At 42.1% G+C, this 15,168-nt stretch overlaps 2 protein-coding genes across 3 annotated transcripts in view; one reads left to right on the forward strand and one right to left on the reverse strand.

Moving 5' to 3' along the window:
- The window catches only part of RNF113A (ring finger protein 113A), a 20,883-nt gene extending 10,035 nt beyond the window's left edge, over positions 1-10,848 (reverse strand). The window contains exons 1-3 of one of the 2 annotated variants that reach the window (XM_019667861.1): positions 9,742-10,848; positions 9,549-9,617; positions 8,935-9,201 (exon numbers count right to left, since the gene is read on the reverse strand). In XM_019667861.1, coding sequence (XP_019523406.1) covers positions 9,559-9,617; positions 9,742-10,711 — 1,029 coding nt within the window. In that variant the 5' untranslated portion in view covers positions 10,712-10,848 and the 3' untranslated portion in view covers positions 8,935-9,201; positions 9,549-9,558. Of the gene's footprint in view, positions 1-8,934; positions 9,202-9,548; positions 9,618-9,741 lie in introns of those variants that run through there. The other variant, XM_019667862.1, reaches the window with a different exon arrangement.
- An 84-nt stretch (positions 10,849-10,932) lies between these two features.
- Positions 10,933-15,115, forward strand: NDUFA1 (NADH:ubiquinone oxidoreductase subunit A1). Its single transcript, XM_019667863.1, has 3 exons — positions 10,933-11,126; positions 12,026-12,115; positions 14,985-15,115. The coding sequence occupies exons 1-3, from the start codon at positions 11,025-11,027 to the stop codon at positions 15,003-15,005; spliced, it is 213 nt and encodes a 70-aa protein (XP_019523408.1). The 5' UTR covers positions 10,933-11,024; the 3' UTR covers positions 15,006-15,115.
- Positions 15,116-15,168: the final 53 nt, after the last annotated feature.

Raw genomic sequence — 15,168 nt, forward strand, 5'->3', positions numbered from 1 at the left:
GTCACTGGCCCTCATATGTGGGATCCGAACCGGGGCCCTCTGGCATCCCAAGCCAGTTCTTAACCAATGCGCCACTCGGCCGACCCTGGATTTATTTTTATTACAAAGATTTAGAAAACGTTTTTGTGGAAAAATTTGATCTGCAAAAGGATGAATTTGATTTGCAAAAGGGCGAATTTGGAGTGCAAATCCTCTAGTGGTTAGACATTTATATAACTTATAAAGTGATCTCCCTGATTAATCTAGTACCCCCTGACACTGTAGTTATTGCAATATTATTGATTATATTCCCTATGCTGTACTTTACATCACTGTGACTATTTTGTAACGGCTAATTTGTACTTTTAAAAAAATTTTTATTTTATTGGGAAATTGGGGGAGGGGAAAAGCGTTGTGGAATCGGGGAAGGGGAACAGACAAGTTGCTGTCCTTTTGCCCTTCAGTCTAGTTGTGGAGGAAGTCACTTCCCTGGCCCATGTTGGTATTATCATTGTGCTCTTCCTGGGTGAGGCAGTCGCTTGCCAGCCATTGGACAGCCGCTCACGGCGGCTCACGGCAGCTAGCAAAAGCACACACCAGCTGCCGGCCAGCCCCAATGCAGCCTACACCGTCGCCAGTGACTCAGGGCAGTCCAGCTCCAGGTCGAGCTGTTGTTCACCATCTTAGCTGTAGAGGGCACAGCGTCACTTGCCCTCATGTGGGATCCAAACCGGGGCCCTGCTGCTCAGAGCTGGCACTCCCAAGCCAACTCCAAACCAACACGCCACTCGGGCCGGCCCCAATTTGTACTTCTTAATCACTTCATCTTTTCACACATCCCTCCAACCCCCTTCCCATCTGGCAACCATCAATTTGTTCTCTGTATCTATGACTTTCTTTGTTTTGATTTTGTATTGTTTTTTAGATTCCACATGTAAGTGAAATCATGTGGTATTTGTCTTTCTCAGTTTGACTTATTTCACATTGCATAATGCCCTTTAGGTCCATACATGTTGTCAAAAATATTAAGATTTCATTCTTTTTTATGGCCGAGTAATATTCCATTGTATATACATACCACCTCTTCTTTATCCATTCATCTATTGATGGACACTTAGGTTGCTTCCATATCTTAGCTATTGTATATGAAATGTACTTGTTTGTCTCTTGTTATCACCTTGGTTTTAAAGTCCATTTTGTTTGATGTAAGTATTGCTGCTACAGCCTTTTCATTTTCATTTGCCTGAAATATCTTCTTCCATCCCTGCACTTTCAGTCTCTGTGTGTCTTCCAATCAGTAGGCAGCATATTAATTGGTCTTGTTTTCTTTTCCATTCAGCCATCCCATGTCTTTTTTTTTTAAGATTTTATTGCAAAATTGGGGAAGGGGAACAGTGTTGGGGAATTGGGGAAGGGGAACAGCCAAGTTGCTGTCCTTCAGTCTTAGTTGTGGAGGGCGCAGCTAGCTCAGCTCCAAGTCCAGTCACCATTTGGCCGCCCATTGGCAGTTCACGGCCGATCAGCTCAAGATGCCGTGTTCAATCTTAGTTGCAGGTGGGCGTAGCCCACTATTCCCTGAGGGAATCGACCTGGCAACCTTGTTTTTAGGAGCATGCGTTCTTATCAGCTGAGCCATCCTGCCACCTGTTGGCATCTCAGCAGCAGCTCAACTCAGGAGCAGCTCACTGGCCCGTGTGGGAATCGAACTGGCAATCCTGTTGCTCAGAGTTTGCGCTCTTAACCAACTGAGCCACTCGTCCTGCCTCAACCCATGTCTTTTGATTGGAGCATTTCATCCATTTATATTTAAAGTAATTACTGATAGGTATGTAGTTATTGCTATTTCACTATCATATTTTTTCTTTTTTTTTCTTTTCTTAAAGAAGTCCCTTTAATATTTCTTTTAATACTGGTTTGGTGGTGATGGACTCTAGCTTTTTCTTGTCTGGGACACTTTTGTATTTCTTGACCTGGATAGTGGTTATGCAGGTGTTCCTATATACTTATTTGTTATACTGCAAAGCTGTGCCTTATGCACTTTCTGTATGTGCATCTTTCCATCTCAGTAAGTGGTTCGATTTTCTACTTGCTTGCTCAGGTAAAGAATCTTGGAGTCATCTTGACTTGACCTTGACCAAGAAACTTATAAGTTTTACCTTCAAAATACATCCAGAATCTGACTCCTTTTCACCACCACCTGGTTTGAGTCACTATCATCTCTCACCTTCTAATCTCTCCACTTCATCCTTTCACCCTTCTGGCCAGTTTATTGTCTACCTAGCAAACAGTTTCTTTCTTTCTTTTTTTTTTTGACTTTAAGATATTTCTTAATGATATATAATCACATGCAATGAAACACACATAAGTGTAGATTCTAATGAATTTGGACAAATGTAGACACCTGTGTAACAGACACCCCAATTAAGATATTAAACATTTCCTCTATCCCACAAAAGTTCCAGAAGGATCCTTTTTAAAGCCAATATCAACTCATATCTCTCCTCTGCTCAAAACCTCCCAGTGGCTCTCCACCTCACTGAGACTAAAAGCCCAATGGTTTATAAGGCTGTAAACAGCTCTTCCCTCCATTTCTTCTGTTCCCTAATCTTAGAGTTCGTTTCTCTTCCTTGAGTCCACTCCAGTTCTATTTCTTTCTCACTGTTCCTAGGACATGTGAGGCACTTTCTGGCTCAGGGCCTTTGCATTTGAGTGTTCTCTAGAAAACTCCTCTCCCAGATATCTGCTTCATTTAGGTCTCTGCTCAAATGTCACCTTACCAGAAGAGCCCTCTCCCTGACCACCTTATATAAAATAACATTCCCTACACCACTATGCTCTTATCCCCTTATCTTGCTTTATTGTCCTTTATAGTACATATCTCAATCTGATATTATGCATATGTATGTATAAATCTGTTACTCTCATGTAACTTCTATGACAGCAGGGAGTTAGTTAAGTGCTTGTGTTATGGCTGTATCTCCATTGCTTAAATCAATGCTGGAAACATAGGGGGTGCTCAAAAACTATTTAGTAAATAAATACCCACAGCCTCCAGCAGAGTCTAGCTACACCTCATCTTTGCTGGCATGCTTTTTTCCCCATATTTCTTTTTTTATTTTGTAAGAGCAATTATTTAGGGTCAAGATGGCAGAGTAGGTAAATGCTGTGCTTGTATCTTCTCACAACCACATCCATCCATATCAAAATTACAACTAAACTACAGAACAGCTATCATTGAGAATTGCCTGAAGTCTAGTTGAAAATTTCTACAACTAACGACGTACAGAAGAAGTCACCTCGAGACTGGTAGGAGGGGTGGAGACATGGAATAGGCTAGTTCCACACCCGCATGTGTCAGTTAAAAATCATAAGGGATATCTCGACTGTGGAAGACTGCCTGAAGAGGGGTCCAGGCCCCACACCAGGCTCCCCAGCCCAGGGTTCCAGTGTTGGGAAGAGAAGTCCCCATAACTTCTGGCTGTGAAAACCAGTGGAGATAGTGGCTGAATAAGATGGAGGGCTGCTGGATTCCCAGGTGTTACTCTTAAAGGGCCTGCACATGGACTTACTCACTGAAGAACTCACTTGCTCTGAGCTCCAGGGCAGCAGCTTGAAAGGTGCCAGGGACATACCAGGAGGAAATGAATTGTCTGGCTTCAAGGCGAGGGCTGGAGGGGCAACTTTCTCCCGGACAGAAGTGCTGGCAGAATCCATTGCTTCTTTGTAGAGCCCTGCCCCCTCCCGGTACGCAGACACATGCGGCTGCAATATCTGAATTTCCATCAATCTTGCTAACACTATTCACCACGGCCTGGTGATTCCCTGAGACCCCACCCCACCCAACTCATGGGCCTACCCAAGTTACTTCCAGTGGCTTTTCCATAAAAAGGGCCTATCTTGGCTCATACGGTGGACTTTCCTAAAATCTCTCAAAGGTTCACAAACCCCAAAGAAGCAGCATCTGACTTTGACATGCCCCTTTTGCTAAGCAGCCCTCAGCCCAGCACTATGAGCAACTTTGATTTGCAGCATAGCTTCTTTCAGGCACCTCCATGCCCAGGACATGTGGCAACCATCTGCAGGTCACTTTGTAGCTCATACCAAGTGACCCAGGGCAGGGCACAGGCAGCGAGTAACCTTGGCCTGCACCACAGCCTGTCCCAAGAGGCCCCAGAAACAACACACCAGGTGGTCAGCTTCAGACCACACCAGAGCACCACCCAACCACCTCCACACTCACAGGGCACATCCATCTTTGTAGGGTCAGCTCCTGCACAACATCTCCTCCATTGTAGTCACAGTCAGTCCTCACAACCAATCAGCCCAAAGGTCAATCCCTCACATTGATGTGCAAACAGCAACTGAGGCTCAACTACAACAGGAGGGCACACACAACTCACACAAAGGACACACGTGGATGGAGCACCTGGCTCACATGACCAGGGAGACTGCACCACTTGGCCCTACAGGACACCTACTACATAATGCCACTCTACTAAGACTGGAAGATATAGCAGCCCTACCTAATATATAGAAACAAACACAGGGAGGCAGCCAAAATGGGGAGACAAATAAACATTTCCCAAATAAAAGGACGGAACAAAGCTCCAGAAAAAGTACTAAACAAAAGGGAGACAAGTAATCTACCAGACACAGAATTCCAAACACTGGTTATAAGGATGCTCAATGATCTCAGGGAAAACATCGACAAAGAGATAGGAAACATAAAAATGGAGCTAGGAAACAAAAAAGAACCAGTCAGAAATGAAGAATACAATAACAGAAATGAAGACTACATTACAGGGAATCAAGAGATTAGATGAAGCAGAGGACTGAATCAGTGATGGAAGATAAAGTAGCAGAAAACATCCAATCAGAACAGCAAGAAGAGGGTCGGCCGAGTGGCGCGTTTGGGACACCAGCTCTGAGCAGCAGGGCCCCGGTTCGGATCCCACATGCGGGCCAGTGACACTGTGCCCTCTACAGCTAAGATGGTGAACAACAGCTTGACCTGGAGCTGGGCTGCCGTGAGTCGCCGGTGATGACATAGGCTGCAGTGGGGCTGCAGTGGGCTTCCATAAGCTACCGTGAGTGGCCGGAAGCTGGTGTGAGTTGCCGTAAGCTACCATGAGCAGTTGTCCAATGGCCGGCGGCCAACTGCCTCAGCCAGGAAGAGCACAATGATCACAATACCAACATGGGCCAGTGAAGTGACATCTTCCACAACTAGACTGAAGAACAAAAAGGACAGCAACTTGTCTGTTCCCTTTCCCCGATTCTCCAATGCTGTTCCCCTCCCCCAACTCCCCAATAAAATCTTAAAAAAAAAACAGCAAAAGGAAAAAAATAATCTAAAAAATGAGGACAGCTTAAGGGGCCTCTGGGACAACATTACACATACCAACATTCATATCATAGGGGTACAAAAGAACAGAGAAAGCAAGCAATTGAAAACCTAAGAAATAATGACAGTAAACTTCCCTAACTTGGTGAAGGAAATAGACATACAAGCCCAGGAAGAACAGAGTCATAAACAGGACCCAAAGAAGCCCACTCCAAGACACATCACAATTAAAATGCCAACGATTAAAGTCAAAGAGATAACCTTAAAAGCAGCAAGAGAAAACCAGTCAGTTACCTACAAGGGAGCTCCTCTAAGACTGTCAGCTGACTTCTCAACAGAAACCTTGCAGGCCTGAGGGGATTTGCATGAAATATTCAAAGTGATGAAAAGCAAGGACCTACAACGAAGGTTACTCTACCCAGCAAAGCTATCATTTCGAATTGAAGGACAGATAAACAGCTTCCCAGGCAAGAAAAAGTTAAAGGAGTTCATTATCACCAAAACAGTATTACAAGAAATGTTAAAGGGTCTTCTTTAAGAAGAACAAGATAAAAAAATATGAATAATAAAATAGCAATAACTACATATCTATCAACGATTACTTTCAGTGCAAATGGATTAAATGCTCTAATCAAAAGACAGCGTGGCTGAATGGATAAGAAAACAAAACCCTTACGTATATATTGCCTACAAGAGACTCACTTCAGATCAAGAGATACACACAGACTGAAAGCAAAGGTATGGAAAAAGATATTTCACAAAAATTGGAATGAAAACAAAAAGCTGGTGTAGCAATACTTATACCAGACAAAATAGACTTTAAAACAAAAGCTATAACAAAAGACAAAGAAGAACCCAGTAATCCCACTTCTGGGTATTTATCCAAAGAAACCCAAAACACTACTTTGAAGAAACATGTGCATCCGTATGTTCACTGCAGCATTATTTATGATATGCAAGATATGGAGGCAGCCTGGGTGTCCCTGAATGGATGAATAGATAAAGAGGGAGACATATATATATATATATAATGGAATATTACTCAGCCATGAAAAAGGAATGAGGGCCAGCCGAGTGGCTCAGTTGGATAAGAGTGTGAGCTCTGAACAACAGGGTCGCCAGTTCGATTTCTACATGGTCCAGTGAGTTGCGCCCAAGCTGAGCTGCTAACAGGTGGCAGGACAGCTGAGCTGGTGAGAGCACGTGCTCCTTACAACAATGTTGCCGGTTCAACTCCAGCATGGGATGGTGGGCTATGTCCACTCGTAACTAAGATTGAACACAGCACCTTGAGCTGAGCAACCGCGAGCTGCCAACGGATGGCTGAATGGCGACTGACTTGGAGCTGAGCTAGCTGTGCCCTCCACAACTAAGACTGAAGGACAACAACTTGGCTGTTTCCCTTCCCCAATTCCCCAATAAAGTCTTAAAAAAAAAAGGAATGAAATCTTGCCATCTGGAATAACCTGGATGGACCTAGAGGGTATTGTGCTGAGTGGAGTAAGTCAGGCAGAGAAAGACAATTGTCATATAATTTCACTTATATGTGGAATCTAGAGAACATATTAAATGAATAATCACAATAGAAACAAACTCATAGATAGAGAGCAGTTTAAAATTTTTAAAAATTTTTTATTTATTATTGTGAAATAAACATTTTTAAAAATTAGTTTCAGCTGTTCAACACAGAGCAATAGTTATACTTTTTACCCCTCAAAGTGACAACCCCCAGAGAACATTTTTATTGTTGTCGGATTGGGGGGATGCATAAAGGCAAGGGATTAAGAGGCACAAATTTGTAGTTACAAAATAGTCACAGGGATGTAGAGTATAGCATGGGGAATATAGTCAGTAGTATTATAATAACTAAGTATGGTGTCAGATAGGTACTGCATTTATTGGAACCGATTTATTGATCACTTCATAAGTTATATAAATGTCTAATCACTGTGTTGTACACCTGAAAGTAATATAGTATTGTATGTGAACTGTAATTGAAAAATATAAAAAAAATATTTAAAAAAAAGAGAACTATTTAGTTTCCACCTCTAAAATGAAGTTGAACCATTTGATGAAAGGTGATAAAATACAGGTCTGACTTTAAAAACTGTAATCTTAAGCTTGTAAACATGAAAAACACCTTGAGTACACCATTGATTTATTCACTTTTGTCGAGTTATGATCCCTTTAAGAATCTGCTGAATGTTGTGGATCCTAAGAATACTTATTTGCATATATTTTGTATATTTTCTTCAGATTCAGACAGGAATTTAAAAACATGTAGAGTAGTAGACAAATGTTATCTTTCTCCTGTTCTTTCTCTCAGTTCTTTAAGACTAACTTCTTGATTTATGCCTTTAATCCCATCGCTTTTCAGTTCTAGCTACCTTAGAATTTAGAACTTATCAGCAGCATTCTTTCCCTTTCATCTTGTTTTCTCCTGGACCCTTTCTCCTAGCTTATATAACAATTCAATGTATATATTTTTCTTTTTCCCCCATATTTATAACTTACTATTTATTTAAACATAACATTAAAAGTCTAAAAATTCAAGCAAGACAGGAAAGTCCAAAGAGAAAAGTAACTAATTCCCTAGAATCACGCCATCAAAAATAAGCAGTGTTCCCATTTGATGACTATTTCTTTAGACATTTTTCTATGCAATGTATATCTTTTTCCATAAAGCTTAATCTAAGTTTTGAATAATTTTTTATGGCAACCTTGTTGTTAAGAGCATGTGCTCTAAACAACTGAGCCATCTGGCCGGCCCAGGAATATTTTTTTAAATGAACAATTTTAATGATTTTTTTGCTACTCATTGCCATACATCTTTCCATGACACTTTTTTAAGAATACTTTTTTCCTTTGCCTTCCATGGTAGTGTATGCTCCTGTTTCTTAAATGCTGTTTCCTGTGTGATGCTTTCTTAAGAAGCCCTTTCCCTACCAGGCTTCTCATGTATCTCCAGTACATTTTACACATTGTTGTTATTGAACGTATCACATTTTATTAAGTGAGTTTATGATTCTGAACTCCTCCAAAGCTGGGATTGTGTTAATCCTGAGAGATCAACCCAGTGCACTTTTTTTCTTGTACTCATCACACTTGTCACTGATGTCTAGCTCCATGAGGACAGGGGCTGTGTCCATTTTGTTTGATAATATCCCGTATGCCAAGCACTGTGCCTGACACAGAGTAGTTGCATAAAGGATATCTTTACATGGATTAATGAATGTAAATAAAAACAAACAAACAACCAACCTAACCCACAATTTATTCTTGCATCTGTATTCTGGGGTTTGCCCAAATTCTAGCCAGATCAATAAAAATTTACTGATTATTTGACCTAACTGGCTTCCCTGCTTGTCCTCCATTTCCCTGCAACCTACCTGATAGCCTGCAAGCACAGTAACATTAAAAAAGTCTGATTGTGTTCACTTCCCCAAAACTCTGCTATCTCTCCAATACCAACAGAATACAGTCAAAGCTCCTCAGATTGAATTCAAGTCTTTGGCTCCAATCTCCCTTTTGAAAACACTCTGCATTTATTTATTGTGCTTATTATATGCCAAATACTGGGCTAGTCATTGAGTTCACAAACTAATTGGGAAGACAGGGACATAGATTAACTTTAATAGGGCATGAACAGCTATATCACAGGGTCTGTGAGAACAGACAGTTTCAGACAATGGAATACAAAGTATTAGATTTTTGCCCTCTGCAGGTTCACAAGTTCAGTCTAGAACTGCAATGTCCAAGATGGTGGCTACCAGCCACATTTCAAGTGTTCCACAGTTCCAAGAAGCCAGTGGTATCATATTGCACAGCACAGCATAGATCATTTCAATCATCCATGGAAGGAGGGGTTACCATAGGTGCTTCAAAGAGAACAAGAACCATTTTCTATAAATGCACTCTGTGGTGCTGGCCACCAGTCCCCCAATCCAATTCACCCATTCACCTTTCCCCCTTAGCGGGGGTGTACTTTGAAGTAGCACAGGCTCCCAATAGAAATAATGCATGAAAGTACTTTTATAAACTATCAAGTGATTTAGAAATGTGATAGAATAAGTAAATTCAGTTTTTCCTTTCATCACAGCTTTGGTTATTTCAAGCAAATTGTACCTTTCTTCTCGAACTTCTCCCATTCCCATAATTTATGCCAAAGGGTTCTGAAAAGTTATACCCAGGCATTTATACCAATAAAAATCCAGGTTATACCTACCTTGATGCTTCTATAAGCCTTCTATGCAGGACCCTACTTCACCACCTGCCTTTTCCTCTGTCACTTTTCCTAGAAAGGAAGGACACAAATTAAAATTTCCAAAATATTTATTTTGAGACTGGAAAATAATGGAAAAACTAAGTAATGGAAATTGGGCCCTCATCGGGGTCTTCTGGGAAATCGGAAGTACTACCCTCTTCTGCAGCTCGATGCTTCTCCAGTTTAGAAATCAATTCTTTCGCTGGATTGAAGACGCCATTGGTCTGCTGGTCACAGACATAGCAGCGCGGGGTGGTGCGGAAATGCTGCAGCGCACAGCTCTCGCAGAAATAATGCCTACACTTGGTGACAACTGGGTTTTGGAAGGTCTCGCGACAGATCAAACACTTGAATGGTATTTCCTCATCGTCGCTCCCTACTTCATAGTTTTCGTCCTCATAGACACCATAGCGACCCTCATCAAGCTCACGTTCGATCTGCCACCCATGCTTGTAATCTGAACGATCATGGAGGAATTTGCAGCTGTCTCCGAAGCCGCAAAAGCCGGTCTCCTTATAGTCTTTACAAATGTCAGGCTGGTAATCCCAGCGCACGGTGGCACGCAGATGCTCAGGAGCGCGGATGGGGCCCTTCCGCACCATTCCGGAGGAAGCATTGCCCATTGATGTATCCTTGGGCTTCATGTATTTCTGGTAGTTATTGATTCCCCGATAGATCTTGTCATCCTCCTTGCCCCTCAGCTCCTCCTGGATCTTCTGGCTGCGCTCAAAGATGGCTTGTGCGTCACGTTCCTTTTCTGTGTCTAGCTCGTAGACAGCAGTCGCCCCCATATCCTCTGGCCCCACGGGTTTCGCTGAGCGGGTGGACTTGTAGACCACACCGAGACTCACGGGCTCATTCTCCTCCTCCTCGCTACTCAAGTCGCCGTAAGCCGCTTTCTGTTTACCACTGCTGCGGGTCTTCTGTATCATCGGATTGTGGGTCGCTCGCTTCTTTTCTGGGCGAACCACCGTGCTGCCTTCGTCACTGCTGCTGCTGTCTCCGGGCTCTTGATCGCAGACCGGGCGCTTCCTGCGGCCTGCAGCCCCTTTTTGCCCAGGCTTTTTGAACAGGAAGGTGCACACCTGGTCGGTCGCCTTTCCTGGAGAAAGTTGCTCTGCCATTTTCTAGTCCCGAGCTCCGAAACGGCTGCGGTGTTCCGGGTTGCGCGGGGTCTTTTCACGTCAGTGCACGTAGCGCTCTCGGCGGAAAGTCAGGACAAAAATGGGCTACGGAAAGAGAACTGAGGGAGTATGGGGATGCGAGAGCGCAAAAATGTGACACTCTTGAGCCCTGTCGGACGCCGTCGTTTCCTTCGGAGGCGTACGTGACCTCGCCCAGCCGCGGGCTGCCGCGGGGCTTACTGGGAAGCGACCGAAGCCTGGTGACTTTTAAGCGGCCTGGAAGGTATTGTTTGGCCTTGCTAATTGTGCCGCGATGTGGTTCGAGATTCTCCCCGGGATCGCCGTTATGGGTGCGTGTTTACTCATTCCCGGAGTGGCCACTGCGTACATCCACAGGTTCACTAGTGGAGGCAAGGTAAGGCGGCTTCTCCGGCTCGGTCTCCCCGGACCGACGTTACCCAATGGGCGGTGGGGTAGGGAGGCCATTAGCATCCGGAACCTCTATCCAAAATGGGGAACACCGAGGTCATCCCTCCCGTTTTTTCGTATTGCCTATGAGCGGAGGCTTGCGGAATGAAGCCCAATGAAAACCACATTCTACTCTAACAACAAACAGCTAGTTGCTGGGTGGATAAGAATGGGTGGACAGAGATTCAGGGACTGGAAAGGTAGGAGAGTAGAAGAGGTAGGTCCAAGCTCCTAGGCAGGGAAGGAGGCGTCAGTTAGTCTTGCCCCCACTCTCTCTGACTTCTAATATCCTTTCTCGCTCAATTTTTATTCTAACTACTCGCATTCATATCTTGGTGGCTTCTCGTTTTTTACTTCTTTCCCATCCTTAATTAGGTTTTTACCTTGACGCTTTTTATCCCCCACTTTCTCTTGCAAGCCGTTAGGAATTCACTGCAAGATCCTGTTTTTCAGCCTTGTAATTTCCCCCTTCCTGGTTTTCACATCATCTCTAGAGTACAGAGTATAAATGTATTTGCTTTTTGTTTTTGTGATTGTCCTTCACGTGTGACCTACAAATGTTTTCTTATTAGGGTTCCAAAAGCAAACATTTCTTTAAAGTCATGTCTTTAAAGGGGGCGGGGTGGGGGGATGATGCTGGTTAAAATAGACTTTGTAAAGGTCATGGTTACCATCTTCTGAAGTTTAGTGGTCCGATTTTATTTAGGATCCTGGCCTTATTTTGTTAATTTGGTTTTTATTTCAGTGGTGATGCTATTTTTCTAGAATGTCACTTCTTAAAATTCTAATATTCCTCCATTGCGTCACTCATTTAAAAACCACAATAACGGTTTCTTTTTACTGTAGGAAAAAAGGGTTGCCTATTATTCATATCAGTGGACATTGATGGAAAGAGACAAGCGAATCTCTGGAGTTAATCGTTACTATGTGTCAAAGGTAAGATGGCTCTGACGCTAGCCACGTGTCAGGGTGGAGGTGGGTTCGGTACTGTTTTGCCAAAGGTCTTACAGTGCTAATTTAATTTGCATTTTCTTGTCTAGTGATTTTGAGCAGCCTGATCGACTGTATTTCTTGTTCTGTGGATTGTTTGCCTGTACACTTTGCTTGCTCTATTCTTTTCTTTTTGACTTATAGGGTTTCTTTATGTATTATGGATATTCATATTTTGTCTATTTTATATGTACAACTATTTTTCCTAGTGTCCCGTTTGTCTTTATTAGTTTATGATGTCTTTCATCAGATAATAGACTTTAATTCTGATGTTATGTTTATATTTTATCATTCCGGATTTTGGGTTTTATGTCTTGCTTACAAATGAGTTTCCTACCCAAGATTATAAAACTATATTCTTCCAATTTCTCCAAATACTGTTACAGTTTCTTTTTTATTTTTCTTTACATTTAGTGCTTTGAGGCATCTACAGGTTATTTGGGGGGTATAATGTGAAACCAGGATTTAACTTTTTTTCTTTCCAATAGATAGCCAGTTGTCACGATCATCCATTTATAGAACAGTCCATTTTTTATTTGAAATACCACTTTAGTAAACTAAATTTCCATATACACATGGGCCTGTTTCACAAATGTGCTGTTTATTCTATTGTTTTGCCAATTATTGCATGCATATCATCCATATGTAAAAAATCAGTATAATTTTATATTTGATGGAATCATATAAAATTGCTGTTTTTGTAGGTGAAAAATGGCCAAGTAGTAGTATTTTCATTTGTTTTAACCTAATAGTGTGTTCTAATATATTATAGAAGTTGATCCTCATTATTCTTTTTTAAAAATTTACTTTTTTATATTTTCTCTTTGCTCATTTATTCCTCACAGTGAACCTAGGTAAACATTAATTCCATTTTATGGATGAGAGAACAGAGGGTCACTGATTAAATAATACTATGAGGACTTAACCTGGGCAATCTACCTCTCAGTATAGTGCAATTTGATAATCTAATCTAAAGAACATGATGATAGCTAGCTTCTCATCTAGAGCAGTATTTTTCAAAGTGTGGTCCAAGAATAACCATCAGAATCATCTGGCAGCTTTTGGCTGGAACAACCATCTTCCAGTAATTTGCCAAAATGACCAACACAAAGGGAAAGAGGAGAGGCACCGCTGTATGTTCTCTAGGCCTTTTTAGAAAACATGGAGTTGTTCCTTTGACCACATACATGTGCATCTACAAGAAAGGTGATATTATAGACATCAAGGGAAAGGGTACTGTTCAAAAAGGAATGCCCCAGGGCTGGCCAAGTGGCACGTTGGTTAAGAACTGGCTTGGGACGCCAGAGGGCCCCGGTTCGGATCCCACATATGAGGGCCAGTGACACTGCCCTCGACACCTAAGATGCTGAACAACAGCTCAACCTGGAGCTGGGCTGCCGTGAGTCGCCAGCGATGGCGTAGGCTGCAGCCCCTGTGGCAGTGGATTGCCATGGGCTACCGTGTGTAGCCAGCAGCATCCAGAAGCCGGCGACTGATCTGCCTCACCCGGGCAGAGCGCAATGATAATGCCAACTTGGGCCAGTGAAGCAACGTCCTCCACAACTAGACTGAAGAACAAAAGGACAGCAACTTGTCTGTTCCCCTTCCCCCAATTCCCCAGCTCTGTTCCCATCCCCCAATTCCCCAATAAAAATCTTTAAAAAAAAAAAAAGGAGTGCCCCTAAATGTTACCATGGCAAAAGTGGAACAGTCTACAGTGTTACCCAGCATGCGATGGGCACTGTTGTAAACAAGTAAGGGCAAGATTCAATACAAACTAATGTACGTATTGACCATATTAAGCACTGTAAGAACAGAAGTAGCTTTCTGAAAGGTGTGAAGGAAAATGATCAGAAACAGAAGGATGCTAAAGAGAAAGGTACTTGGGTTCAACTGAAGCACGCTCCACCCAGAAAAGCACACTTTGTGAGAACCAATGGAAAGGAGCCTGAGCTGCTGGAACCCATTCCCTATGAATTCATGGCATGATGAGTGTAAAAAAATAAGACCTCTGTACTGGTAAAAAAAAAGAATTATCTGGCATATGAGATAAAATGCAAATTACCAGGCCCCAGGCCAGCGAAATGAATTAAGGATTTCTGCAAGGTGGTTCCTAGAACTATGCAATTTTAATTTCTCTCAAGGTGATTCTTCCTGTAGTAGTAAACAAAATACCTGGACTGTGTTATTGTAATACCTGGAAGAAATGTCATCACTGATTAATCTTTATAGTTTCTGAAATATTTGGTTGTGAACTGAATAAGATAGTGGGTCTTCTGAATAAATAGTGTCATGCTTACACAGGGTAAGAGTTCTGGAGTTGGGGGGCCATGAACTTGAATTCTGGTTCTTCTGCTTCCTTACTGACTTAAGCAAGTAAATTTTAACCTCTCTGAGCCTCCTTTCTTCATCTGTAAAAAAGTGGAATGAGGCTAATAGTATCTTCCTCATGTTGGCTATTATTTTATAAAATGGTTTTGCCTTATTCTCTGACTCTCTGAGGGTGCTTTATAGAAGGATCTAAATGGTGAATTACTGCTTGACTTTAGTTCTGATTGGGAGAGAAGGGTCTCTTCATATAAAGTGATATATTTGCTGCTGTCAGAAAATGAAAACTAGAAGTCATTATATTATTTCTTAGTGTAGTGATTATAAAATTCAGTCCATTTTATTGTTCCAGTTAGAGAAATGTGGGATATGAAAGTACTTTCTTTAATAACAGAGAATGCCATTCGGTGACAATAGAAATAAGAGTACATGTACATCTTGGATGGGAACAGAATTCTCACGTTTTCCTTTTTAAACTGTTTTTCAGGGTTTGGAGAACATTGACTGAGGAAGCATTTTCCTGATTGATGAAAAATAACTCAGTTATATGCATCTACACCTAGAAGGTTATGTAGTGTATAGTATAGTGCCTAATAAAAATTAAAAAGTAAAATCAAAGGTTTTCTTTACTTTTTAAAATAGTACTACACAAGGGCCGGCCGAGTGGCGCG

Source organism: Hipposideros armiger, unplaced genomic scaffold, assembly GCF_001890085.2.
Source record: "Hipposideros armiger isolate ML-2016 unplaced genomic scaffold, ASM189008v1 scaffold_508, whole genome shotgun sequence".
NCBI lineage: Eukaryota > Metazoa > Chordata > Mammalia > Chiroptera > Hipposideridae > Hipposideros > Hipposideros armiger.

Excerpts from the sequence above, each read along its gene's own strand:
- NDUFA1 (XM_019667863.1), top strand. The coding sequence starts at position 11,025 with ATGTGGTTCGAGATTCTCCCCGGGATCGCCGTTATGGGTGCGTGTTTA. Across the intron at positions 11,127-12,025 it reads GGTTCACTAGTGGAGGCAAG|GAAAAAAGGGTTGCCTATTA; the intron begins GTAAGGCGGCTT and ends TTTTTACTGTAG. Across the intron at positions 12,116-14,984 it reads ATCGTTACTATGTGTCAAAG|GGTTTGGAGAACATTGACTG; the intron begins GTAAGATGGCTC and ends ACTGTTTTTCAG.